Here is a 26,244-nt window from a genome sequence, read left to right as displayed (position 1 = left end):
GCCAGGGAGGGGCAGAAATCCCCCAGACCTTCTGGGACAGCTCTCGGGGATTCACACTGCTCCCTGAGGCACGCGTGTCCATGTGGGTTTCCTGGAAGGGAGGGCAGTGTCCGAGGAATTCCATGGGCCAGCGAGCCAAAGAGGGGAGGTGTGTGGCACTGAGAGGCCCAGGTTTGCTTATTTCAATGGGTTTTTTGGGTTTTCCCCTTTTCCAGGTGACCTACAAATGGCTGAGCTACACCCTGGGCGTGCACGTGAACCAGGCTAAACAGTACGTGTCCCTGCCTCCCCCAGAGCCCGCCCAGTTCCTGCCAGTTCCATCCTCATTCCAGTTCCCATGCCCTTACAACGATTCCCCTGGAAAAAGGAGCAGCCCTGGCTGTCTCCTGGGGCACAGGCATCCCTGCCAGCCCACCAGGCACTCCCCAGCTCCTCCCTCAGGGCTTGCAGGGATGCCTTGCTGCACAAGGGGCTTTGGAACAACCTCCTGTGTGCTGGTCAGTCTATTTTGTACTAAAAAATACATTATTATATGTATTATTGTACATATATAATATACATACTATGTATATATAATATAATATAATATAATATAATATAATATAATATAATATAATATAATATATATAATATAAATTATAGATATAACATATCTGTGTAATATATTATTATATATTATGTGTATTACATATCATTACATGTACTATATGCTATTAAATGTATTTTATGAATACATTATTATATAGATTATATATAATATATGTATTATATATATTCTATATAATTACGTATTGTATATGTAATATATCTATGTAATATATTATATATTATATATTATATATGATATGTATTATTGCATATTATTATATGTTTTATATACTATTAAATGTATTTTTATACTAAAATACATAATATGTATTATTATATATATAGTACATATATATACATTATATATATAATTATTATATTATATTATATTATATTATATTATATTATATTATATTATATTATATTATATTATTATATGTGTTATATACTATTACATGTGTTTGCCCTTTGGTTTCTGTAGTTGTTGGACTGGGATCCTCCACAGTGGTGGAGGAGCAGGGGTCTCAGAAAATGAACCCTGAGGAAATTAAATGACTCCTGGGGATATGGTGTGCCTGTGTGGCAGTGTCCTGAGGAAATAAATGAGTCCTGGGGAGATGGTGTGCCTGTGTGGCAGGTGTTCCCCCCCGGCAGGGCTGCAGGCTCTCTCCTGCCTGGCTGACCCTGTTTCCTTTGTGCAGGATGCTCTATGACTACGTGGAGAGGAAGCGCCGGGAGAACTCGGGAGCGCAGCTCCACGTCACCTACCTGGTAGCAGGAAACCTCCTCCAGAATGGACACGTTGTGAGTGCTTCCCTTCTCCCAGGGCTCTGGCTGGGAGCCTTTCTGCTGCTGTCTGCTGCCTCCTGCTGTGGCCCTGGGGTCAAGGCCGCACTGGCTCTGCAGCAGGAGCTGCCAGGGCTCCTGCACAGGGACAGGAGAAGGCTCAGGGAGTGTCCCACCAGCAGCAGGGATCAGTTGGCCGTGGTTTGGGAACACAGAGCTGGATAACACTCCAGGGCTCCTCGCTGACTCTCTCAGATCCTGTCACCACTCACCTCCATCCCCTCGCTGCTGTTGGGCAGCAAAGACCACCAAACCTTGGAGGGGCCCTCCTGGGATCAGCTTATCCACCTGCCAGGGTCTGCTGTGGCCTGGAAGAGCCTGAGGGGTGCTGGAGGGACAGCTCATCTAGCAGGGAATAATAGCAAACACAGCAGCACACCTACAGCTGGAGTTGTCAATTAAACCAGCTTTCTAGTCCTGCTGAACAAAACAAACATGAATTTATTAACAGCATTTTATATTTAAAGTGTCTCAGCTGATTAAGCAAAGGAATTGCTGCTTAATGCATTTAACCTGTCAGATCTTCAGGAATGTCAGCTAAAACTTCAGGCAGATACCCCAGAGGTTTTTAAAAGAAAATGGGAAAATTCAGTGTCTGCTCCCCTTTTCCCACAAATTTAAGAGCCAAACACTAAATGCCTTTGACATCCTATTAAGTGTTTTTAAACACCTATTACAATATTACAGTATATTACAAATATCTATTACAATATGATCCAGTCTTCTTTTAGGAGTACTAAATCTCAGGATGTCCTGGCTTTCATTTGTAGATTGGAAAAAAAAACCCAAGAAACCTTTTTTTCCCCCTGCTAAACAATAAACTGGTTCACATGCATGAAATATTCTGCCGGTCTTCAAATCTGCCTGAATTGGATAGTAATTATTTACTGCATTAGTTCTGTGTGATGGAATATTCAAAGTTGCAGGAGTAGTGTCACGTTTACAGCCCAAGTTTAACAGGTTTTCTCCCCATTTCCTTTGGAAATAACAAATCCTTTGGCCCCCTGGCCAGGGGAGTGCCAACATGTACTATTAAATTTAAGGTACAGGTGACTTCTGACATAGGAACAAATAATTGTTTGTTTACTCTGTCTTAGCAGCTTGTGCATTTTTAAAATTTACCCGCTAAACAATAAACTGGTTCACATGCATGAAATATTCTGCCGGTCTTCAAATCTGCCTGAATTGGATAGTAATTATTTACTGCATTAGTTCTGTGTGATGGAATATTCAAAGTTGCAGGAGTAGTGTCACGTTTACAGCCCAAGTTTAACAGGTTTTCTCCCCATTTCCTTTGGAAATAACAAATCCTTTGGCCCCCTGGCCAGGGGAGTGCCAACATGTACTATTAAATTTAAGGTACAGGTGACTTCTGACATAGGAACAAATAATTGTTTGTTTACTCTGTCTTAGCAGCTTGTGCATTTTTAAAATAAGATCACAGTGTCACTGGATGGTTTGGGTTGGGAAGGACTTTAAAGCTCATGTCATTCCAGTCCCTTGGCACAGGCAGGGAATCTTCCACCAAGGGAAACAATATGAAGGTGACTTTTGTCCCCCATTATTTTAAAATCTGCTGGGAGCCTTGCACTGCTGGGACAGCCCTGCACAGCTGGGAGAGCCCTGCATTGCTGGGACTGCCCTGCACTGCTGGGAGAGACCTTGCACAGCTGGAACTGCCTGCACTGCTGCCTGCTGGCAGTAGGTGTAGCCGGAATGCTGCGGATGCAGCTGCAGCACTCCTACAGGGAGAGCCATGGAAATCCCTCTGGAGTGCTCCTCCTTAACACTGCACGCTCTTTCCCCGCTGCTTTCTGCACTCAGGGGCCAAGGCTGCCGATCTTTGGTTATTCTCTTACCTGCCTGTGTTCTTTCTTTTCACTTGCTCTTTTGCTGCCTAATTAAAGCAACTTTTTAATCCTGCTGAACAAATAAACATAAATTAATTTACACTATTCTATATTTAAAGTGCCTCAGCTTATTAAGCAAAGGAATTGCTGCTTAATTCATTTAGCTTCTCAAGTATTTCAAGAATGTGAGCTAAAACTTCAGGCAGATACCCCAGAGGTTTTTAAAAGAAAATGGGAAAATTCAGTGTCTGCTCCCCTTTTCCCACAAATTTAAGAGCCAAACACTAAATGCCTTTGATATCCCACTAAGTGTTTTTAAATACCTATTACAATATATTACAGATATCTCTTGCAATATGATCCAGTCTTGTTTTAGGAATAGTAAATCTCAGGGTGTCCTGGCTTTTGTTTGTAGATTGGAAAAAAAACCCACCCACAAACCTTTTTTTTGTTCTCCTAAATAATAAACTGGTTCACAAGCATGGAATATTGTCTTTTAATCCTCAATTCTGACTGAAATGGAAGGTGATTATTTATTGCATTAGTTTTGTATAATGGGATGTATTTAACTAAAGCTGCACAGGCAGTGTCATGTTTATAGCCTGAATTTAACAGGATTTTCCCTGATTTCAGACAGGTCCATGGTATCTGTTTAACACAGAATTAGTGGTGGGGTTTTCAGTCTGTCTCTCTGGATCCTCCCAGTATCAACCACAGCCTGTTGAATGTCCTGGAGCAGGTATAGACCTTAAAGACTGGCCAGAGAGCACATTTCAGAGCTTTAAAAACTGATGAGTGTTTAAAGGCACTGGCAGTGTTCTGTGCTACAATAATCATTAGACTTTCTTGTTTAGTAACTGAAAATAGCAGTCTTGCATACAGCCTCAGGTTTTAAGATTGTATTTCTTTTTTTCCAGTGCCACAAGGTCGCAGTAGTGAGGGAGGATAAACTGGAAGGTAAGCAGGCCGGGAAAGCCATGTGGCTTTAACTTTTTTCTTTGAAAGAACAGCAAAATGAGCAAAGCTCAGAACTTGCCATCTGCACGTAAATGCCCAGCCAGGCTCTTGGGGTCAGGTGTGTACTTTTTGTACCAGCTGTTTCTCAGAACTTGGAGTGTCTGAGCCAGCAGCTGAATGCATTCAGGCTTGTGATTTGAGTCTGATTTTTTTTTTTGGTCAGTGATTCTTTTCCACCTCCCTGCCACTGACAGCAGGGAGACAACAATACACCAGTCGTGTCCCAGAACAGTTGGGAGCCTTCAGGCCCCCAGGAATGCTGAAACTGGTAATTCTGGGCATTGGTTCAATGCAGTTGCAGTCTTTGCTCCGAGTCCCATGGGTGTTAAAACGTTCTCATAGAGCATGTACCTCACTTTTGTGAGTGAAAGGTGGAAAAACCCCCATTGCAACACTGTGTTGTCTCACCATCTTTCTGGTCCTGCTGATGAAATGTTACCCACAGAGCTGAAACGCGGCTGCAGGCTCTTCATCACTTTCAAATAACATCTTTGGCACTTGAGAGCACACTGTGGTATTTGTGACCTTAAAGATCTGAGCTGGTGACCTCACTTTGTTTGAAGGACTTGCGTTGTTGGAAATCTGAAGTGGATTTGTAGCTCGGGCTGTCCTCCTCGGAGTAGGAGATTGTCAGGCAGTGCAACTACTCTGTGTCATGTTTGTTGAGTTATGTGTGCTGTGTAACACTGTTTTGCAGTGGAGGAAAGGGTTGCTCATGGTTTTTGTATTGGAAGGCAGGCCAAAGGTATGACTTATATTTGGAAGAGGCTGAGATTTTTGATGGGAGTAGGGCTGCATAGTCTAGGCCTGGCCCCAAGAAGTGATTACTGTGTGTATTTTTACAGTGCCTAGAAGCTCAGCCTCAGACCAGGACTCTGTGGAAAGAACAATATAAGCAATGAACAAAGAATTCCTGAAAGCCAGCCCTTGTCTCAAGGGGGTTGCAGTCTTAGTAGCATAAAAGAGATAAAGTTTTATTCCAGCAGACAGAATGGTGAGAGTGACACTGTGGTGCTGGACACAGCGGCAGAGAGCAGTGACCAGCTTCCTTCTGCCTTAGCTAGGTACTCACTCAGCTATTCTGCATCCCAAGCACTGGATGTTTTGAAGGTAAACACAGAGAGATCCCTCGTAAGGCAGATGTGCAAGAACCAAGAGTGTGTAGTGGAAAACGTGACAGGCTTGTGGCGTTTGCTCCTTGAATTCCTCATTAGTGAGCATTGGGAGGAGCTGTGGTTGGACCTTTTTATAGTCATGTTTTGCTGTCAATCTTTCTGGGTGTGCTAACAGAGGGCTTTTTTTTCCCTTTTCCCCCAGCAATGAAGTCCAAGCTGTCCACAATTGCCAGTGTGCACGTGTACAGCATTCAGAAGGCCCTGCTCAAGGACAGCTCCCCCCTCTACAACACCGACTACGACATCGTCAAAGCAAACCTGCAGCACTGCAGCAAGTGAGTCCTGCCTCCCTTTGCCTTCTGGAGCACTTCCAGACTCCACTGCTTACCAGATAGGCCTGGGCTTTTAGAAAGCTAGGAAAAGATAGCTTCAAAGTCCTGCCAGAGCAGTGCCCAAAGAGCACATTGTGTGGTTGTTGTGGAAACTGAGCTCACAGTTGGTTCACTTGGTCCTTACTCTGACAAGGAGACTGTTCCAGTACCTTGCTTGTCTGATGGCTGGAAACATTTCTCTCTTTCCCAGGCCACACTTAATCATGATCATTTTAATCCAGTTCTCAGCCACACAGGAAGAGAAAATCGAAACAGGCTGATAAAACCATGAATGGTGTGCTCAGCAAAGCATTTACAGGAGTTTACTTTCTGTTTTGTGAAACACTGTTCTCATCTTCTGGACTCGTCCAGTCCTCTGGAGATGTCTCACAGGAACTCCTTCTCCACGAGCTGGGCTTTGCTCTGTGTGGGTTCATTGCAGCTCCGAGGAGGCTGTGGTCTCTGAGACGTAGGAGAAGCACACAGAACACTCCAGGCAGCAGCAGTGTCCTTGCTGGGGGAGCTGGAGAAGAGCTGGGAGGGATGCAGTGCCCTGGAGTCACTGCTCCCTCCTGGGCAGCGCCTGGCAGCTGCAGCTTCTCACTTGTGTGTTGTTCCCACCAGGACAGCTTCAGCTTGAAGTCATGGGGCTGCACGCTGCCATGACCAATCTGGTTTACAGGGGGATGCCTGAAGGGTGTGTCATAGGAGGAGTGTAGAATCCGAGAGGAGAAATGTGGTTGTATCCAAAGTGTTGACAGGAGAGTGGCCACTTCAGTGGAGCCACGTGCCCTGGGTGTGGCTGCAGCTGCCACTCTGTTCACTCTTAGGCATCCCAGCCTTAGGGATGCTTGTATCCTTTGGGATTTAAACATTCAGAAGGTTCAGATAATCCAGGTTCTGACACAGCTGCCTGTAAATCCAGCTTTGAAGCAGGATTTCCCAAGGAAGCTAGGAAAAATTGCACCTTCTTAATTTGTGACCTGGCTGAAGTAAATACAAATTGATCCCGTTTCCCCTCCTGCCATCTGCATGGATTGTCTGTGACACTTGGGAGAAGATTCCTGCAGGACCTGCAAAAGCCAGAGGTTTAATTAAGTGAGGTTTGTAGCAAACAGAACCTCCCTGCCTGTCCAGGTATTTCACAGCTCTGGGACAAGGGTCTTTGTTCTCTTCTGGGTTTCTGTGAGACCTGCTTTGCAGTGGAGACAGTGGAGGTGGTTGGGTGTGCTAACTGATACCAATATCTGGGTTTAATGCCTGTTGCCATCTTTCCAAACAGAAGCAGCTCCTTGTTTGCAAACCATAGTCCAAGTATTGCCTATTTTTTCAGTGGTTATTTGGTGATTTATGGGTCAAGCCCATAAAGGTATAGTCACACAGCAGCATCAAGGCAAGCTGACTTGGAAATAGGGGAAGGTTAGCTGAGCTCTGCTGCACATTCAACATAACCATTGACAATATTATTTGTGACAATATTATGTATTGGAGGATTGGTGGTGTTTAGAGTAGGAGCTCACGATGCCCTGAGAGCTGTATTAACCATGTTAAAAACAGATTGAAAGTATAAAGGAGAGTAGGATTATTTTTCTTCAATGTCTGTTTTCCTTCCTTTAAAGGTTTGAATGCCAGAGGTTGCTGCTGCAGCCTGGGAATGCTGTGGAGATGGTGTTTTGTTAATACAGATCCTGATGGGAGTAGAAGTGGACTGTGCACGTGAGCAGCTAATGCTGAGGCACAGAAATGAACTGGCAGAAGGCTGCTTTATTTCTTAGGCAAATAAAAATATGCTGTGTAATTCAGTGGGCTGGGAGGCGTGAGCTGGGCTCTTTTGTGGCATTTCTGTGGGAAATCTGGAAAGCGTCGCCTGTGATTTGCACAGTGGGGAGCAGAGTTCAGTTATTTTTGGGAACTGCTATTCCTGACTGTCAGTGAGTTGTGCTGTAGCTGTGAGCACGTCATTTAGTTCTTGTGTCTCCATATCCCCAAACAATCAAATTTCAGACCATTATAAACCAAGCTGCCACTCACTCTCAGGGATTACTTGGAAATTACTTTGTGTAGTTCAGTCGGAATGTCGTGGATATTTTCTGAGCCATTTCAGTTTCAGCTGGGATTTGCCTACCTGTCTGAGTGGGGCTGCTTGTTGCAGCAGCTGTGGGCTTTGTCAGAGCATCAGAAAGCTGTAAATGTTTTAGATCCTCACTCAGCCATACAACTTCTGCCACAGGCTTTAGAGAGCGTAGCCCATTTAGGAATAAAATGCAGCCTGCTCCTTGTCCAGCCTGGGTGTGGAGAAGGCCTTTACCCCCAGGAAAGCTGCACAGCTTGTTTGACATGTGAACACTGTGGCTCTTGCTGACAGGTTCAGCTGATCTTCTCATCAGAGGGCTCTTGCTCTGTGCCAGCCTTTCTTTCTTGTCCCTTGCACAGATTAAATTGCTCCTTTTTCCATAACAGGAGAAGGCAGGCCCAGAGCAGCGCTGGCACTGCAGCAGGGGGCAGGGCGAGGTGAGCCCCCAGAGCTGAGAGGGCTAATGGGATTTTCACTCCCCCACACAGGTTCAGTGCCATCCACTGCGCTGCCGCCGTGCCCCGGACGCCGCCCGACACTCCCCGCGCGCCGCCGCCCGCGCAGAGCCCCCCGCGGCACAGGGACCCCGAGGCCACCGTCAATGGCCACGGGCCCCGCGCTGCCAAGGCCCCCCCGCAGCAGCAGAAGGGCATCATGGGCATGTTTGCAGCCAAAGCAGCGGCCAAAGCCCAGGACACAGCCAAGGAGGCCAAGGCAGAGGCCAAGGAGGCCCCCGGCGTAAGTGACCTCAGCCCCTCGGTTCATGGCTCTAAGATCCGCTCCCACACCGCCTCAGGGAGCTCAGCCACCCCTGCACTGCTCCTCCTGCCAAGCCCACCTCCCACTGGGAGCGCTCAGGGATCCTTTGGAAGTGTGTGCCGTCACCTGGGGCAAAAACCCCTCGTGCCACACTCTGGATCTCTCCACAAAGGTTTATTTGCCGTAGCTCTGACGTTCCCCAATGAGCCGGATCTCGGGCAAGTGTAAACCAGCATAGCTGCCTTATGGAGACAACTGCTCTGCTGTCTCCAGCTATCCCAATGTACACACCATCTGAGGAACTTGCTCCCTCCATTGTGCTTAAAAGGATTTGTTTTGAGCAATAAGTGAAACATGAGAAGCCCAGGTCTTAAAAGTATCAAGGTGTTTAAACTTGGTGGGTGAGGGAAGTTTCGGAGCTTGACCTGTGCAAGACTAAATTGTTTGTCTTCTGGACTGCTGTTTTTCCAGGGTAGGATTATGTTTTCATTTTAATTAGTATAATTGTTTTTAAAGTGATGTGGCCAGAAAAAATGGGTGTTAAAATGGTAACACTCCCTGTGGATGGTTTGGCCTTTTTATAACAGCTGAGAACGTTTGGGTTCCTTTCTCTGATTTTTATAGGGAGTTTAGAACTGGGGAAGTGTGCAGTGTTTTGGGAACTTTAGTGTGTGGTTGCCTTTTATCTGCATGAAAAGAAGTTGGATTAGGAGGCTGCACTTTCTTAGGTGGTGTGGGTGTGATTTCTCACTGTGGTGGTTGCACTGGTGCAACAGAGCAGTGATATTTCCTTGCAAACAGCCTAGGTGCCAGAGGAGCTGGATAAACCTTCCTGGTTTTGCCAATCTCTGTTCTTTCCTCTGTTGGCTGCTGTGAACTGAGGCACTGATGGTTTGCAAACAGAGCAGTTCTTTGCTGGGAGCTGACCCTAGTCCCAAGCATTATTTCAGTTATGGAGTGTGCCCCAAGTCAGACCTGAAGGCCTGGCTGAGGAGTCCTTAGGAACTTACTCTGGCCCCTTTGATGCACGTGGTGTCCAATGAGTATCTTCAAATTCTCCAAAACAGAGAATTTGCTACATCTGCTAAAATCTAAGGCAGTGGGAACAAATCTGTTATTTTGCTTGTCCAGAAGCAGTGCTGTGCACCTTGAGGGCTGGGAGCAATTCCTGTGCTTATTCCTCTCTTTGCTTCCAGGTGTCTGCAGCAAGCAGCAAGCCACCAACAAAGAACAGCATCATGAACAACTTCTTTGGAAAAGCTGCTATGAGTAAGTGCTTTTTTGTTTTCAGAGGCCATCATGGTCAAATAACAGCCTGTTGTAGTTAAAAAAAAACAAACCTGAGGATTATTTGAAGTATTTTTTTTTTTAAGTTATACTTTATTTAAGCTGGGTAGAAATGTAAAAATATTCAGTAGAATCAAGTGTTTTTTACTAGAGCCATGATGAGAGGCATACAGAAAGGAGTAGAGGTCTTCCCATCCCCACTCTACTAAACTCATTGGGTTTTCTTTATATCCCTTCTTTCCTAATAGTTTTCCACACTTTCTTCTGCTCTTTTGCACTCAAAGGGGTTAATGTTTTAGCACACAACTTTTAAAGCAAAAATTAAGAGTTTTCAGTGGAATTTTTCAGACAAAAAGCTTGCTGGAGGGAGATCAATTAAAATGACATATTTGAGCAGACTAACCCAGGAAGGATTTTTAGTGCAGAAGAAATCTGATTTAAAGTGAGTTCTCCTGGCTGGAAGACCAGCTATTGGTGAGATGTTTGCCAAAATCTGTTTTGCAGGGCATGTTAATGGTGCTTGCTTTTCATCACACAGCACTGAGGAGCCCATTGTTAGTTTGAGGGTTAATTTCTTTCCTAAAAACTGAAGGACTGATACATGGAGAATAAAAATGAGGGCTGGCCTCTCTCTTTGAGCAGAGGTTTGGACTAGGTGGCCTCTGCAGGTCCCTTCTGAATTACACTAGTCAAAAGAAACTGTGATGAAGCTTTTAAATACTGGAATATTGGAAAAGGACTGTGGGACCTCCTTCAAAGATTCCCTTATAGCAGTGAGTACAGGCTTCAAAGAGGAATTTTGGGAGAGAGTAAACAGCAGAGTTCACTTCTAACAGACATCTGTCAGAGCTTGCAGGGGACAGTTCCAGCACTGAGCAGACGAGGCACAGCCCTGCTGGGACTCTTTGAGTCCCTGTTTTGGTGAGACTGGGGGAGCTGAGGACACTCTCTGCCTAAAGACAATCACTACAATTAACTGGGGCAAATTCTAAAGGTCTGAGAAGAGCCCTAGACCAAAGCTCATGTGCTGAAAACCCAAAGAGGCATGGTAAAGGTGACCCACTGGTGATGGGGAAGGCTTTGGGCATGCATTTCCAGAATTCCCAGAGGGGTTCCCTTCTCTGCTGAGTCCTGTCAGGGAGCACACTGAGGAAACCTGTGAGGTGGCTGCAGAGAAGGAGCAAACTGAGCAGAACTGGAAATGATTATGTGCATGAACAGAGGGTGGGATTGCAGGAGAAAGATTTATTCCCTACGTGCATGTCTCTCCTGGCTTCAAAGGTTCCACCACTGCCAGAAAGTCCTGAGTTAACAGCACTGGGGTCCTTGGGCTTTCTGCTGTTGGTCATAAATTAGAGAGCTGTCGTTCCAGTGCTGTTTGCCCTTGCCCAGGGGAGCAGCCAGCCTGTTTTCCAACACTCCCAGAAAGGCATTGGCACCATGTTGTGGCCCTCCCAGCAGCCTCTGACCCCACTGGTGATCTCCTGCCACTGCCTCCCAGTCCTCTTCCAGAGAGTTTTAACTGCTGCAGCACACATGGTGGCTTGACATCAGGAGCAGCAGAACCATGGAAAATCACCTAGAAATTGAAGCATGCCCTTCTTTTTCCCATGTCTGATACAGCTTGGCCAGTCTAGATCCCTAAGTACACGATGGGTAGTGTTGTCTGTAATCTTGGTGCACAGAGCTAGCCAGCTGCTTTGTAAGTTGTCACTCACACTGAATGCCCAGTGTTTGTTCTTTTTGAATGGTTTATTCACAGATAAACTCAAAGCCAACTCTGTGCCTGAGCAGCCAAAGGAGGAGAAAGAAGTAGTGAAGCCTTCAGTTGCTGCAGCAGAACCAGAGTCATCTCCTAATACTGTAGCAGAGAAACCTGGGAAGAAAACAGAGTCTGTCAGAATTCAGCAAAAGGACAAGAAAAGGTGGGTCATGCCTTCAGGGTCCCTGTGAACCTGCTTGGGGACAGCCTGCGTGGAGCTGGCTGGTCATACACTGCTGGCTCACCTCCTGTTTCCATCTACTAAAGTGTGTTAGACCTGACTAAAATGGTCTGTCAGGATTTTTTCCTGGTGTTTCTTTTCCATTTGCTGCTGTAGGTGCCTCAGGGCCGTGGGTGCCATTGCATATGGGAAGGGACAGGGCCCAGGTTGTCCTCAGTGGGAGGGGATGGCTGTCCACGAGACAGCCTCCCACTGTGAGCAGCCTGGGAGAGACCCTGCAGGCAGTGGGGAGGGCTGGCAGGAGCACCTGTCCTGCAGGGAAGGTGGGATATTCCCAAGCCTGTATGTACACAACTTGCAGCACAAAGTTGTGCTTGTTGATCTCCATAGCTCATGTAGGGCTGCTTTCAATGCCACTGGTTTACTTTGGGCTGAGGCTCCAAGTTAATTTTAAGTTCAGCCCTTTGTGTTTAATCCAACCCAAACTGACAGAGACAAAGAATCACTACAGGCTGATGGCTCTCTGGTGGCCTATGAGTAATTAATTGGTGGTCTCAATCCATGTCTAACTGGGTAGGTAAGCACACCACCCAGCCCACCATCACAGCTAGCTCTAACTGCTTGTCTTATTGATAGTCTTGTCCAAGGAGCCAAGGGCCTGGAGGTGTTGGCAGCCTGGAGTTGGGAAGGCCACTTGGGCTGTCCCAGCTCTTTGAGGATACGTGGGCCTTTAGCCTCCAGGCTTGTTCGTCTGACACGTCTCGCCAGCATTAAAAAGAAAGAAGCTATTTTATTTTTCCAGTAGTCTTTAAAAATGGCTCCAGGATTCTGAGACACTACCTCATAGTCAGTCAGTGGCAAGCAGTCTGTCAAAAGAGCTTCTGAGTGATGCTTTTGGGGACACTGGGAGCCTGAGCTAAAGAGACAAGATCAGAAGTAGGCTCTTGCCAGGCTGCTGTGGCCAGGCGAGGTGAGGTACTGGGCTGAACTGCAGAGGGGCTAAAGAAATCCTCCTTGTTTTGGAGAGCTGCATGTGGGGAAGTTTGAGAGGCCTGGAAGTGCTGGTGCACCTCTGCCTGGTTGTGCAGTCAGTGTACAGGTCAGAGCATGCGATGCTCAGGCTTTTAAGGGGCATTTGGTTTCCTTCCATGAGGAATGTGCTTGTCCAGGTGCACGTGATGCTTTCATGCACACGTGAGAGACAATGGGTGTTCATTCCCTTTCTTTTCCCTGTACTTTCTGTGGCAGTAAAACGAAGAGAGCGGATAGGTCAGATGACGAGGAAGAAAGAGATCCTGAAAATGTCAAGAAAAAGAGGAAGCGAATCAAACAGCTCGTGTCTGACAGCAGTGATGAGGAAGGTAAGATCTGTAAACAATCAGGCATGTAGGTCAGGGTTCTGATTTCCAAAACATTACTCTCCAAATCTGTTGGTCAGTGATTGAGGGAATAGTTTGAAGGACTAAAGACCGTGGAAATGGCTGTAGCCTGAGCTTTCTGTTTACCTTTGTGCTGCAAGCACTTGGGCATGGAGTTGAGATGTCTCAAAACAAAGATTCAGTCTCTGTTTAAGCTTAGCTCAGACCTGGCTGTCTCCTCACCAGTGTGCTGCCAGTGCCCCTGACAGTGGGAAGGAGGTTCCCAAATCTCTTGTGAAAGATAGTGCGCCTTCCAGAGCCATAGGGCTGGCCAGAGCCAGTTCATGTGGGGAGGGAACACTCACAAGTGGCCTCCCTCTCCTCACAGGGTCATTTTTAGTATCTTTATTCTGTCTGTTCATAGAAAGGGTTTGGAAGACAGTGTTGGAAGCAAGACATCCAAAAAGAAAAGGGATGATAGGGAAGTTGGAGGCAAAGCAGTTGAGCCGTATCCCACGCGACTCTGCGTCTCCTCAGTGGTGTGACAGGAGTGGGGTGCCCAGAACATTGCAAGATTTGGGCTCGTAATAAGGAACAGCAGGGCTGGATCCCAAAGAATTTGGATAATCGAGGTGACAAATGCCGTTCAATGTAGATAACCGGGAAATAAATTGGAGTGGAGCTCGGGAGTATGCGCTAAATGGAACAGTCATCCAGCAAGCTGCTCAGGAAAAGAACTTGGGGATCGTTACGGACAATTATGGAGTAATTGAAACCACCAGCTTGGTGTAGAGCTCCAGTCAAAGAAGGTGAAACAGCAAGTGGGGTGTGCTGGTGAGGGGGTGGAATCCCTCAGGGGAGCCAGAGCTGATTCCTCATTTAGTGTGGCTGGCACATGGCAACAACCAGGACATCAGGGAAATCTGCAGTGCCAGGGAGAGGTGGCTGCTGTTGGTATCTGTGCAGTATCCATGCCCCTCTAGGCCTGTTTTCATAGTTTCCCTGCTGCCCACATAATTGCAAATGATCTTTGTCATTTGTCTTTGTCATCAGGTATGTGTCACTCCTTAGACTATTCCACAGGATGATAAATCTCTCAGGACGCTGTTCTTTGTGATCAGCCTTAATTCCATCACATTCCAGCATGAAGCTCCTTGTTTGGCTATAAAATATATATATACATATATGCCCACACTCTTTGGTATTTATTTCTTTAAATGTTTTTCTTTCCATTTCCTCATCACTCCCCTACTGACAAGCTGAGTTGTTTAGCTCTGAGGAGGGAATTTTGAAATCAGCCCATCCTTGCTTGGCTGGAATCTCTGAGCTCATCCACATCCTGTGAGCTCAGGCAGGAGTTTGGAATGTTAGAACTCTCTGGTCTCCTATGGGACACCTGTGTGACCTCAGCACATGTTTAACAATTGATGGTTTTGAGTGGGATGCCTCCTGGTCTCATTTATTCCAAGGTTTTCATTCTCTTAGTGACCAGGGATAGAACCTGAGGGAATGGCTGGAGCTGTGTCAGGGCAGGTTTAGGTTGGATTAGGGAAAAGTTCTTCCCTGAAAGATTGGTCAGGCACTGGGGAGGTTTTTGTCACTGCTGTTGCTGCCCCTGCATCAGAACACTCTTTGTTCTTCATTTCTTTGTGCTGTGCATTAGAATTGTAAATTTATGCAAATTACAGCACATATATACAAATTTGGATATCACTCAGTTTGCCCTTTGAAAAGAGAAAATGAGAATTGAGAGAACTCGGTCCTTTTGTCCTTCTGCTTGCCCTTCTAAATCCAACCAGATGAAAGAAGACAGATTTGAATTGTTTGGAATATTTTTAATGAGTCCAAACTGGTAATATTATATTGAGTACAGAAGTAGAAGACTGTGAGTTGGATGAAAAAAAAATTTAAAAAATACCTGTACAGCAGCTGGACTTGAAGAGCATCTGTCCTTGGAAAGGTTGGAAACAGGTTTCTCCAGAGAGCAGGGGCAACTTGAATCAGCAGCATCAGTGAGCAAAAGGGGGCCTGGGGTGACAGGCACACTTAGCAAGGTTTTGTGGGTGTGAAACTCAGCCTGCCTGGCTGATGTGAAGCACTGATGGGCAATTCCATGTCAGATCAGGTCTTCTGCCTGTTCTGTGTTAGTCTGCTCTTGATGTACTAAAAGTAGCCCTAAATAAGCTCTCCTTACAGCAGCAGCAGCATATTGTACCAAGCTGGAAACACACAGAGGGCATAAGGCACAATCCTCTCCATTTAAATGATTTTTCATTAAAAAGTTATATTGGTATCAGGGTTCCTTAGTCACTGCAGGTTGTTTTGCTTCCAGTGCCAGAACAAACTCCGCAAGTGCTCCCACAGAGGACAGGAGGTTTGGCAGCTTCAGCTGTACCAACACAGGCAGCATTTCACAGTGTTGACAAGTGTTTTACAGCCACTTTGGAGGGTGATTTCAGTGGCACTGTGACCTACAAACTCCGTGGGTTTTGGAGAGCCACAGCAGAAGCACTAAAGCTTCTCACAGTTTTTCCAGGCAGGGTCAGAGCAAACCAAACAAAGCCAGGATTTACATCTTTGGTTCATCCAGTTGCCCAACTTGTATCTATTTCATGCAGCTGTTGCTGTTGAGCAAACTGTGGGCAGCAGCTAGTGGTTGACTCAGGAGTTATCACATGTCAGAGGGCTGTGTTGGCTAGAAGAGGATAATAAAGTAATAAAAGAGCTTGATAGTAGTCCTAAACACTCTGACGTGAGGAGAAGGTGCCTTTGCCTGCCAAAAGCTGGGGAAATTGTTTGAAGGAAGCTGAAAAAAGCCCAAATTTCCCCCAAGGGACCTAGTGGAGCTGGCACACTGACAATGCCTTCAGCAGCCCCTGCTTGAGCATGGCAGAGGCTTTTCACCAGGCTGGTTTTCAGCCCTGCTTTGCAAATATCCTCTGCCAAAGATACTTGCAAAGGGCAGAGGCCAGGCTGGGCAGTGCCAGTGCAGGTTTGGTGCTGGGCAGTGGCAGTGCAGGATTGGTGCTGGGCAGTGTGTGGAGGCCTCAGCCCCCGGTGTCTGAGACTGGACAGACACAGAGCAGGAGCTGCCCGCAGCCCCTGGGGCAGCGCAGCACCTCCAGCTGGAGCAGCGCTGCTCCCCGGGGCAGGGTGAAAGCCCAGCGGTGTTATCCCACTGTTTGCACTCCCGGCTCGTGGCTGGGAGGCCGAGTCCTGGTGCAGCACCTCCAGCTGGAGCAGCGCTGCCCCTGGGGCAGGGTGAAAGCGCAGCGGTGTTATCCCACTGTTTGCACTCCCGGCTCGTGGCTGGGAGGCCGAGTCCTGGCTGGGGGAATGTGATTTACTGCTGGGCCTGGCAGCCCGGCGCTGTCTCCCTGGAGCCCTGGTAACCGGCAGTGCCACTCCTCGCACGGCCCCAGCCCCTCGGGACAGCTCCAGGTCCCGGCTCCGTGGTGGGACGAGGGCAGAGCTGCAGCCACATCCGTGTGAGGTGAAGCAATAGGTCACAGGAGCCGCGTGTTCCCAGCTCCCAGCACTCCCCCCAGCCCAGCGCTTGCGTGGCAGCCGTTCCCACTGGGATCTCCCGCAGCTCTGTCCCTGTGCCAGCCCCGCAGGAGCGTGACCCTGCCGCGCTCCTTGCTCTGCAGCCCTGCCTGTCTCACTTTGACGTGCCTGTGGAGGCTCCAGGGCTCACTTTGCTCCCTGCAAATGTGTGAAGGTGTTCTTGACTGCTTTGATCAGTCTTGGCATTGAATGGAGCCCCGTGTCCCTGTCCTTGAACCCAGAGTGAGAGAGTCAGCTTCTGGTTTTTGTGGTGGTTTGGATTTTTGTGGGGCTTTTTTGAACTTTTTTTCAAATAAAAGTTTTAGGATGTGTGGTAGTGTACTGCACTCAGTTCTTGGGTTAAGCTGATAGCATGGGTTGTTTGGGATGTGTAGCACCACCAGTGAAGCAACAACTGTTTTACCACACCCTGCCTCTTTTAATTTCTAAACAAATTACAGTCACTCTTTCTAACAAGTAAGTGAAATGTATAGCTAAAACCTGCCAGTTCCTGTGCCTGGTTTTAAAGTTTCCCTTGGTGGAACTGATTTTGTTGGCTTACCAAAAATCCCCAGGGCACTTCTCCCATCCTATCCCACTCTCCTTCCTTTGGGAACTGCAGTGTGTAGCATCAGCATGTGCCATCAAGGTGTTCTTCTTCTTAGCAGATGTCCCACCCTCTCCCACACCCGAGGAAGAGAGAGTTCCATCTCCACCACCTGAACCTGCTCTGAAAACTGAGCTGGAGCCTGCATCCACAGAGGTGAGAGCAGATCAGAGTGATTACCTGCTCCCAGGTAATGAGAAATGAGCCCCTGGTTTCTCACAGTGCTGCCATGTCCTCCAGGTGCCAGCTGGAGGGAGGAAGAGGAAGCGGAGGCGCGTGCTGAAATCCAAGATGTTCATTGATGAAGAGGAAGGCTGCATGGGTAAGACTGGCTGTGCCCTACATTCACTCACTGGAGCTCACTTTATTGGCCATTTTAACAGGCCAGCCTCTCCCAGGATAGAGAGAGGTTCACAAAATCACTTAGTTATCCCACTTGGATCTCCTGCTCCCAGACTGAGGTAACTGAGCCTCTGGTGAAGGCCTGGGTAGGCAGTCAGAGCTGTAGCTGAATCCTTACCCCTTTTTGATTATTCACAGATTTTCCTTCAGTTATTTTCCCTTTTATCCTGCCATCATGATTACCACCTTCGTTCACTCTCCTCTCCAAAGCTGCAAGCCTTTAAAAACAGTACAGAAAGAGGTTTAGGGTCTGGGATAAATTCTGGCTGAGATAACTTTGTTGGTTTTTTTTTTCCCTTTGAGGATAAATCCAGAGCTGTGCACAACTTGATTATATGTTAAAGAAACATAGAGTATCCCAGATAAACAGTGGGGCTTAAATACTTCATAGGGTTTCTGTTTCTGATAAGGGTGGCTCTGCTTTCAGAAGGGAAGAAGTCCCTACAGAAGTCCAGAGAGCCAGAGTGGAGTATCAGTGGAATGTGTTTTCTGTAATGCTGTTGTCAGCAGGATTGTGTGGGATACCCTGGTTCCCCAGCCTGGCTGGGCAGAGGGGATGTCAGTGGAGCTCAGGCCGTGCTGGGGAAGATGTGGTGCTGTTGCACAGGTCTGTGCTGGTGCTGGCCACGGAGACACCCGGGCATTCCTGGCCCAGCTCCGGGGCTGCCTGGCCCAGACTCAGCCTCTGTCTGTTTGCACCTGTCTGCAGAGCTGCATCTTCTGTTTCCCATTAGCTTGGTGTGTCTCCTTCAGAGAAACACGGAGCTGTGGCTCTCAGCAGCTGGCTGCACTGGGACTGAAATCCCAAGTCCTGCTTTCTTGTCCAAGAATTGGACTTGCACAGAGTTATCGACAGCTTTGGCTGATTACCCTGTGGGGTGTTCTCCTCTCCCATCCCAGACAGAGCCATTGAAACACTTGGAAGGAAAATGGAACAAAATAGCATTAGATGGGGAGCTGAGTTGTACAGACTCTGCATCCAGAGCACAGGAATGTCTCTTCTGGGTTCAGCTGGGAGTATTGCCTTTCTTTCTCTGCTCTTCACCCCCACAGGGTTTCACAGTCCCTTGGAAAATCCACACTCCTGGTTTTACAGTTCATATCCCTTGTTCTGACAAGGGAATGCAAGGCCCGTGGGAGACAGATCCTGTGGGATGGAGCTGGATACTGAGGAACTGGCTGGGGAGGAGATGCTGCTTTCTCTACTACAAATCCTCCAGCCTGTTGTGCAGAGCTTGCTGTCTGGCTATTGTCCAGTTTCTCTTCTCCCTTCCATTCCACACCCTTTCCATGCACAGGCCTAATAATTCAAAGGCTAAATAACTTGGCTAATGTAAATTGTAGTTATTCTTTGAAATAGAGGGTTTTTCCGCTCTCCCCGCTGTCTTTTTATTTTTAAACCAGCACTAGGTTTTAAGAGGTTTTAATCCTAACATTAGAATGAGGCTGTACTTTATATTTCTCCACAGTTTTAAGTTATGGTTTTCACAATAGCTGCAATAGCAAGGAATTGGTGTCAAAAAGCAAAAGTAATTTAGGGATTAGCCCTGAGGGAAATTGAGCAATTAAAGTGTATGTAGAATTAGGCACAAGAAACATTCCTAGACATCAACAGAAATCCATGGATTGAGGGCCTGCTCTTAGTCTCTAGTAAAGGGGAATTACTGAGGTTTAAGCTTGTGTGCTTCTACCTTGCACTTCCTAAAGCTTCAAAGGACACACATGGCCTTGGAGACTGGAACATCCACATGTGCAGTGGAGGGAAATTTGTGTTACAGCATTTTGGAGCTCCCATCATTTGGGCCGCTCTGATTCAGGGAGTCTGGCTGTGAGTGGGGCATCAGGAGCTGCATCTGTGTACCCATAGGTGCTGCACTTACAGACTTCTGAGTTCAGCTGAGACTGCAGCCAACGAAAGCTGACTTGAGCTGTGTTGCTGCAATGGGAGGGGGTTAACTGCACACTTCGGGAGCTCCCAGCAGTTCCTGACAGGCTGACAGCAGGAGAAGGGTTTTAGGTTCACCCAGTGGTCTGGGGAAGCTGCTCCCTGAGAAGCCTGCTGCCTCTGAAGGGAGATTGCTTGGTTTGCAGTCCCTGTCTGAGGTCCTGCTAGCGCTGCCCAGGAGGATTTCATAGCATTCCTCTTCCCAGCCCCTGGTGACGTAGGAAACCTTATTTAATTTGATGCATTAATACAAGTGAAAGCCAGTTTCCCAGAAGAAGGGAAGTTAAGACATCTGTTTAAAAGAATACAGTTGCTAAAGAAAAATGGCTTACTAGAAGAATCCCAGAGCACTGCTGGGAAAGCTGATATAACAACCTTTGCTGGGATCTGACGGTGGCTTTCATCAGTGGGGCTGACTCCAGTTTAATTTCCGTGAGCGTTGTTTTATATCCCTGGGCTTCCACCGCCGGACGCTGACAGCAGCGAGCTGGCAATCCCCTTCAGGCAGAGCCCCTGATTGCAGACACGCTTTGGGCTGATGTTTATAAAGGCTTTCTTTGTATTGGCCCTGTTTGGCCACCTCTGTGGAAAGAGGCTGCCCCGAAGGGTTTGTGCCCCTGGAGACGGGCGGCGTCTGCCTTGCTCTTCCCTATGTCCAATGTGCTGGTGGGAGCAGCTTGGGGATGTCTCCAGGTTGTCTTGCCTGCATTTCTGGAAAATCTGATTGCTTTGGCCCCTGTGGAAATCGGACCAAGTCAGAGTGGTGGGGTTTAGCCATAAAGTAGATGTTCCATTGCCTAATGCCAAACTACTGATTCTGATCTCCTTCAGATTCATCACTTTCTGATGGCTGCTTGTCAGCCTTTGCCATATGAGTTAGAATCTCAGGATCACTGCGGTTGGAAAAGCCCTCTAAGGTCATTGACTCCAGCTGTTCCCCCTCACTGCCAAGGCAACACTGGCCCGTGTCCCCAAGTGCCACATGCACACAGCTTTTAAATCCCTGCAGGGATGAGGACTTCACCACTGCCCTGGGCAGCTGTGCCAGGGCTGAACAGCCCTTTTAGGGAAGGAGTTTTCCCTCACACCCAACCTAAACCTCCCTTGGCACAACTCAAGGTCATTTTCTACTGCTTAACTTTGGACTTAATTCCTGTGTCTCACATGTGCTCCCTCAACCCAAAGCGTTCCTTCCCAGGAGTGCAATGGGAATGCTGCAGTGGGGAGGTCTTTGGTGTAAAGATGGTTTAACCATCATCATCCTCTGCTCCCTTCCCTGTTCTTTCCACCAGTGACTGAGAAGGTTTACGAGAGCGAATCCTGCACGGACAGCGAGGATGAATTCCCCAAGCCCAAGGCACCAGCTCCACAAAAACAGCCCATGCTGCCCACCAAGAGAGAACCAAAGGAAGAAAGGAAGAACCCAAAGAAAGGGGCAGCTCCAGCCAGCAGAGCCAACAAACAGATCTCCATCATGGGATTTTTCCAGAAGAAATGAACTGGCTCTATCTCCTCTTGGCAGCTTGGGAGTGTTGCTCCCTTTTTTCGTGTGGCTCTCTGCAAGCTGCTGGTGCTTGTGGGGCCAACATGCAACCCCTGGTTACGCAAGGTGTCCTGCTTACTGTGTAAGGAAGCCCTCTGGACTAGATTTTGTATCAGAGAAAAGTTTTTATTTGTTACTGCAATAATTTCAGTCATCTTCACTAGGCGCTGTGGGAGCTGCCAGCTAGAGGCAACATCTAGAGGAACTCTTGAAAGGCTGTTAAATCTGTTCACATGAAATTGTATTTTTTTAATCACTCCTTTGGTGCTAAGTTAGGAGAGGAGTTGTGGTGTTTTCCTCCCCTCTTTGTACACCCCCAGCTCTTCAGATTGGTCCAGATGTTCACGTTGGGTAGCAGCAGTATTGTAGCAGGTCTTCAGGCACAGACACAAATATTGAACATCTGCTTCGGCTTTAGCTGAATGAAGTGCACTTCATTTTCCCCCTAAGACTGGTAAATAGTTTTTGCTCTGCCTTTCATAATCTTTTTTTGGATAAAGCAGTGCATATAAAATTCTCTTACTCTTTTCTTCCTTGAACATATCCTCCGTAACTTGCTCAGATGCCTAATTATAGACTGGGACACTGTTGGTGTTCTGTCTTTACAAAAACATCCTTGAGGCTTCCCACCCAATTGGCTCCGGAGTAACTGGGGGAAGGCTTTGCTGTGATTGGGAAAGAACTGGATCTTTAGCCTTGGAGGCCAGTGAGTCAGAAGGAAGGGTGATGAGAGGGCACTGCTGATAGCACCAGGCAGGTACCAGGGAACAGCACGTGCTGCATCTCAGGGTTTGGAAGTTTTGGGTTGCCTGAAGGGTTTTTTTACAGGCATAAACCAGAGAAGAGAAGAGTTTTTCCTTGGACATCTCATCATCTGCCTGCTGAAGGAAGAGTGCCACGGCACACGGTCCTGAGAAACCTGCTATGGGAGAGGAATAAGATAAAGCAATCCTGGTACCACAAAGGAGCTCTTGGTCTGGGCCTCCTGCTTGGCTGTGCTGAGGCTGATAGACAGATGTGAAAGATTTTCCAGAGGGCTGATGCTGAGCACTCCTGAAGCTTGGGCTGGTGAGTGCTCCTAGGCAGGGCTGGTGTCCTCAGTGGTTGGTGGAGAGGAGCTGCTGCACCCCAGCAAAACCCGTGCTGTGGCCTGGGAAGAGAATGATCAGCCTTATTCTGGTTTAATGAAAAAGTTTAACTGTTGAGAGCAAAACCCAGCCTGCCATAGTGGTTCTGTTGTTCTTGGTAGAGTTGAGAGGGTATTTTTAAAGGCAACAAGAAGTAACAAATCCCATTGAATACAGTTTTGGTTTGTTTTTGTTTTCGGTTTTTTTTTTATTTGTCCTTATTCATTAAATAATATGTCAAATCCTGGTTTCCAAGGGTTGTGATATTTGACTGCGTGGAAGTCAAAGACATTTGCCTGGTGAAGTGGGTAAAGATTTCTTCCATCAAAACCAGGCTGGAAGCTTTCAACTGAGTGTTTTAGGGCATCTGAAACCTCGAAATACCAGGATTTGTACTGAGTTTGGACCCCTGGAGTGTCATTCCTGTGGCAGAGGGCCAGGACAGGGTGTCCTGGTGCTCCTGCTCCTCACCTCTGCTGTGGTCTCGCTGGAGCTGCGGCTCCACCTCGGCTCCTGTAACCAGATCGACGTCACACGGCACTTCCTCCGGAAAATGACTTAATGTCTGCAGGAGCAGGACCCGGGAGAACTTCAGACTTCCAAAAATCATGATCTCATACTCCCCACTCCACGGGCTGCCAGCCCCAGGGGGGCTTCAGGTCCCTGGATGCCGCCTTGGCCGAGAGTGGAGTGTCCCCAGGCGATGCCTGGGAGCAGGGATTGGCGCTGGAGAGAGGGAGAAGGCTCTCTTGTGGGTAGAGGTCACTCCTCTGGCACCCAGGGGCTGGAAGGGGTAAAAATGTCCGGGAGCCAGGCTCTGGCTCTTGGAACGTGGAGCACATCTCCCACCTCGGGACCTGGTACTGGTGGAGCTCAGGGTCCAAAGGCTCCTCCTGGACATGCAGAGATCTTTATACTCGTGTGTGGGTCATTCATAGCTGGAGATCCAGTCCAGGGGCATCTGCTCTCCTCTTCCCCCTTCCCACCACATTTACACCCTCAGAAGAAGCACTGGGAGAGGTCTATTCAATGAAGTGCAGTTTATAGTGTTTCCTCCCTCACAGCCTTATTTCAGGCAGAGGAATTGTCATCCTTGTTCTCCAGGTGCACTGAGGAGTTGCACTGTCAGACTCAGGGCTGGAGCTACTGCTGCACTGGGCTCTCCTTGGACAAGGTGCTTCCAAGCCAGCAGCCCCTGGGAAGCGCTGCTCCCGGGGATGCAAAAGCCCCATCCCTTCTTCAGGAGCCTGGTTTATAGCCCTCCTCCCACTGGGCAGGGCCTGCTCGGTAAAAGCCCTTCCTGTCTGGACATCAGGCAGCGTGGGGATGAGAGCCGGGGATCCCAGGAGGATCCCTGGGCTGGGCTGGGCAGCCTGCTGGGAATTGTTTTGCTCTCCGACAGGCGATGCCAGCCCGGCCGCAGACACGGGAGCGGGGAGCAGCAGGGCCTTATAAGGAAGCAAAATCCCTCAGTGGTTGTGAGGGACAGCGGGACCTGCCAGGGCCGCGCCTCAGCGCCGGCACCGCGGAGCCCCCGAGCCCAGCACGGTGGGACAGCCCCCGAGGCCATGGAGTGCACACTGTGCCCCATGGCCACCTGTCACCAGCCCAGAGCTCGGAGTGCCACACCAGGAATTCCTTGGGTACCTCCAGGGTGGGCTCTCCAAACCTCCCTGGGCAGTTCCAAGGCCTGAGCATCCTCTCCATGGGGAAATTCCTGCTGGTGCCCAGCCTGAGGCTGTTCCCTCTCCTCCTGTCCCTCTTCTCCCCTGGCTGTCCCCTCCTGTCAGGAGTTGTGCAGAGTCACAAAGTTCCCCCTAAGCCTCCTTTTCTCCAGGCTGAGCCCCTTCCCAGCTCCTTCAACCCCTCCTGGGGCTCCATTCCCTTCCCAGCTCCATTCCCTGCCCTGGACACGCTTCAGCTCCTCCAGGTCTCTCCTGCAGGAGGGGCCCAGAGCTGTCCCCAGCACTGGAGGTGTCCCAGCACAGCCCAGGGGCCATTGGCCTCTGGCTCACCTGTGTTCGTGTCCACCCCCAGCACCTTTTCCAGCATTCCAGCCCCTCTGGAATGGAGCGCTGCCTGGTTCTCCCTGTCTGGGAATGTGGTGCTTGTGAGGTGTGGGTGCTCCTGCCCACGTGAGCCAGGGATGAGCACAGGGTCACAGCCACTGCCAGAGCCAGCCCAGGGAGCCTCACTGGGGCCTTGGCCTGGGAGCAAGGAGCAGAGCTGCAAAACCAAAGGTGGAAAAGCATCCGTGGGATTTTGGAGATGGCTTTTGCACATCCTTCCTCCCACAGTGGGTACCACATCCCACTCCTGTGGTGGGATAGCCAAGCATCCCATCCCACGAGGGCACCAGGGCTGTGATGCTGGGGAAGATAAGCCATCCTCCCTGGGGGCTGAGCACCCCCGTGGCACGGAGCCCCGCAGCCTCATGCCACCCCTCATGTCCCCGTGGCCGCGTGCCCGGCTGGCTGTCGCCGTGGCATCCCCGGGTGCTGCCGTGCTCCGGGAGCATCCCCGGAGCCGCGGCTCCCGAGCCGCCCGGCACGTCCCGGCCTTGTTTACTGCTGCCGTCCCGCCGCGGCGCTTCACCCCAGCGCTTCCTGGGCTGGTGTCTGAAAATAGATATTTTTAACCTTTTAAAAATAGAAAGTCTCGCCGAACAGCAGCTCCTGTTTTTCCATTCCCTTCTCATTTCTTCTCAGGGCGACGGAGCCCACGCCGGGGGTGGCAGCAGGCGGCCCCGTAAACAGGCTCCTGCAAAAGGGGCACTGGGGAGAGCACACGAGGGCCTGGAGAACGCAGAGAAAGGTAAGAGAGACAGGGAGAGGAAAAAAAGCGACTAGAAAGGCCGGCCACTTTTCACACGGAGCCTTATTTGGTGTTTTCATGAAAAGTTATATCTTCACACTGTAAAAAATGCCACTTATTACTCATGCTTTACTAGGTAAGTGTATTTTCCTTGGCAGCAAGCGCTCTGGGGTTTTTTTCTCACTTCACTACTGCCGTACAAGCTGTTTCGAAGGTTTCATTAGTTTCTCCGTCAGAGCTGGCGCTGCTGCCGCTGTCTGAGGCCGGGCTGTTGAGGCGAGACACAGCCGCTGTTTGTTCGGGGCTGTGAAAGCCCAGCGAGGGCCCGCAGCCCGCGGGGACACGGCTGTCACCGTGCCACCCTGCCCCGCGGCGTGTGCCCCGCCCTCACTCCCTGCTGGGGACATCGCCCTGTCACGGAGCAGGGGTGCCACCCCCTGCCCTGGTTGCTACAGGTGCGCGGGTGTCACCCCGTGCCCATGGCGTGCATCGATGTCACCCTTTCTTCATGAGCACTGTGGAGAAGGGGATGTCATCCTCTCCCTGCTGTCACTGTGGTGTCACACTGTCCCTACACATGTGGGTGTCACCAGTCACCGTGCGCTGCCTCTGCCTGGACATCAGCCATCCCTGTCCCACGTGTAGGTGTCACTGTGGGCAGCCACCACCTCGTCCTCAGGGTCACAGGGCCATCACCCTGTCCCCAAGGGCATGACATGCCCGTGGGTGTCCCCGTGTCGCAGGCTCCCTGCAGACACACATTTGTCACTTTGTCCCCAAGGGCACGACGTGCCCGTGGGTGTCCCCGTGCCCCAGGGTCCCTGCAGACACACATTTGTCACTGTCCCCAAGGGCACGACATGCCCGTGGGTGTCCCCGTGCCCCAGGGTCCCTGCAGACACACAGGTGTCACTTGGTCCCCAGGGCTGCGCCGTGCCCGTGTCGCAGGGTCCCTGCAGACACACAGGTGTCCCCTGTGCCAGCCCCGTGCCCGTCGTGCCGCCCACCACCGCCCCGGGCCGCCTGGCCGCGCTTCCCAGCCGCTCTAAAAG

The 26,244-nt window shown here is 49.2% G+C and overlaps 1 protein-coding gene across 2 annotated transcripts; it reads left to right on the top strand.

The window, feature by feature from the left end:
* The first annotated feature begins 215 nt into the window (after nt 1-215).
* POLD3 (DNA polymerase delta 3, accessory subunit) lies at nt 216-22,620 on the top strand. Of its 2 annotated transcripts, none has more exons than XM_039697068.1 (11): nt 216-271; nt 1,290-1,392; nt 4,202-4,241; nt 5,619-5,751; nt 8,350-8,599; nt 9,817-9,889; nt 11,670-11,832; nt 13,099-13,211; nt 17,423-17,517; nt 17,602-17,683; nt 21,001-22,620. In XM_039697068.1, exons 2-11 carry the CDS (start codon nt 1,291-1,293, stop codon nt 21,204-21,206), a joined length of 1,257 nt encoding a protein of 418 aa, XP_039553002.1. In that variant the 5' UTR covers nt 216-271; nt 1,290; the 3' UTR covers nt 21,207-22,620. The 2 variants fall into 2 exon arrangements, with proteins under 2 accessions (XP_039553002.1, XP_039553001.1); XM_039697067.1 differs by having other exon boundaries at nt 17,420-17,517.
* Nucleotides 22,621-26,244: the final 3,624 nt, after the last annotated feature.

This window comes from Passer montanus, unplaced genomic scaffold (genome assembly GCF_014805655.1).
Source record: "Passer montanus isolate IOZ18808 unplaced genomic scaffold, ASM1480565v1 scaffold116, whole genome shotgun sequence".
In the NCBI taxonomy this organism is placed as follows: domain Eukaryota; kingdom Metazoa; phylum Chordata; class Aves; order Passeriformes; family Passeridae; genus Passer; species Passer montanus.
Note: the sequence above shows the minus strand (reverse complement) of the source record. Positions and strands in the feature narration are given on the sequence as shown.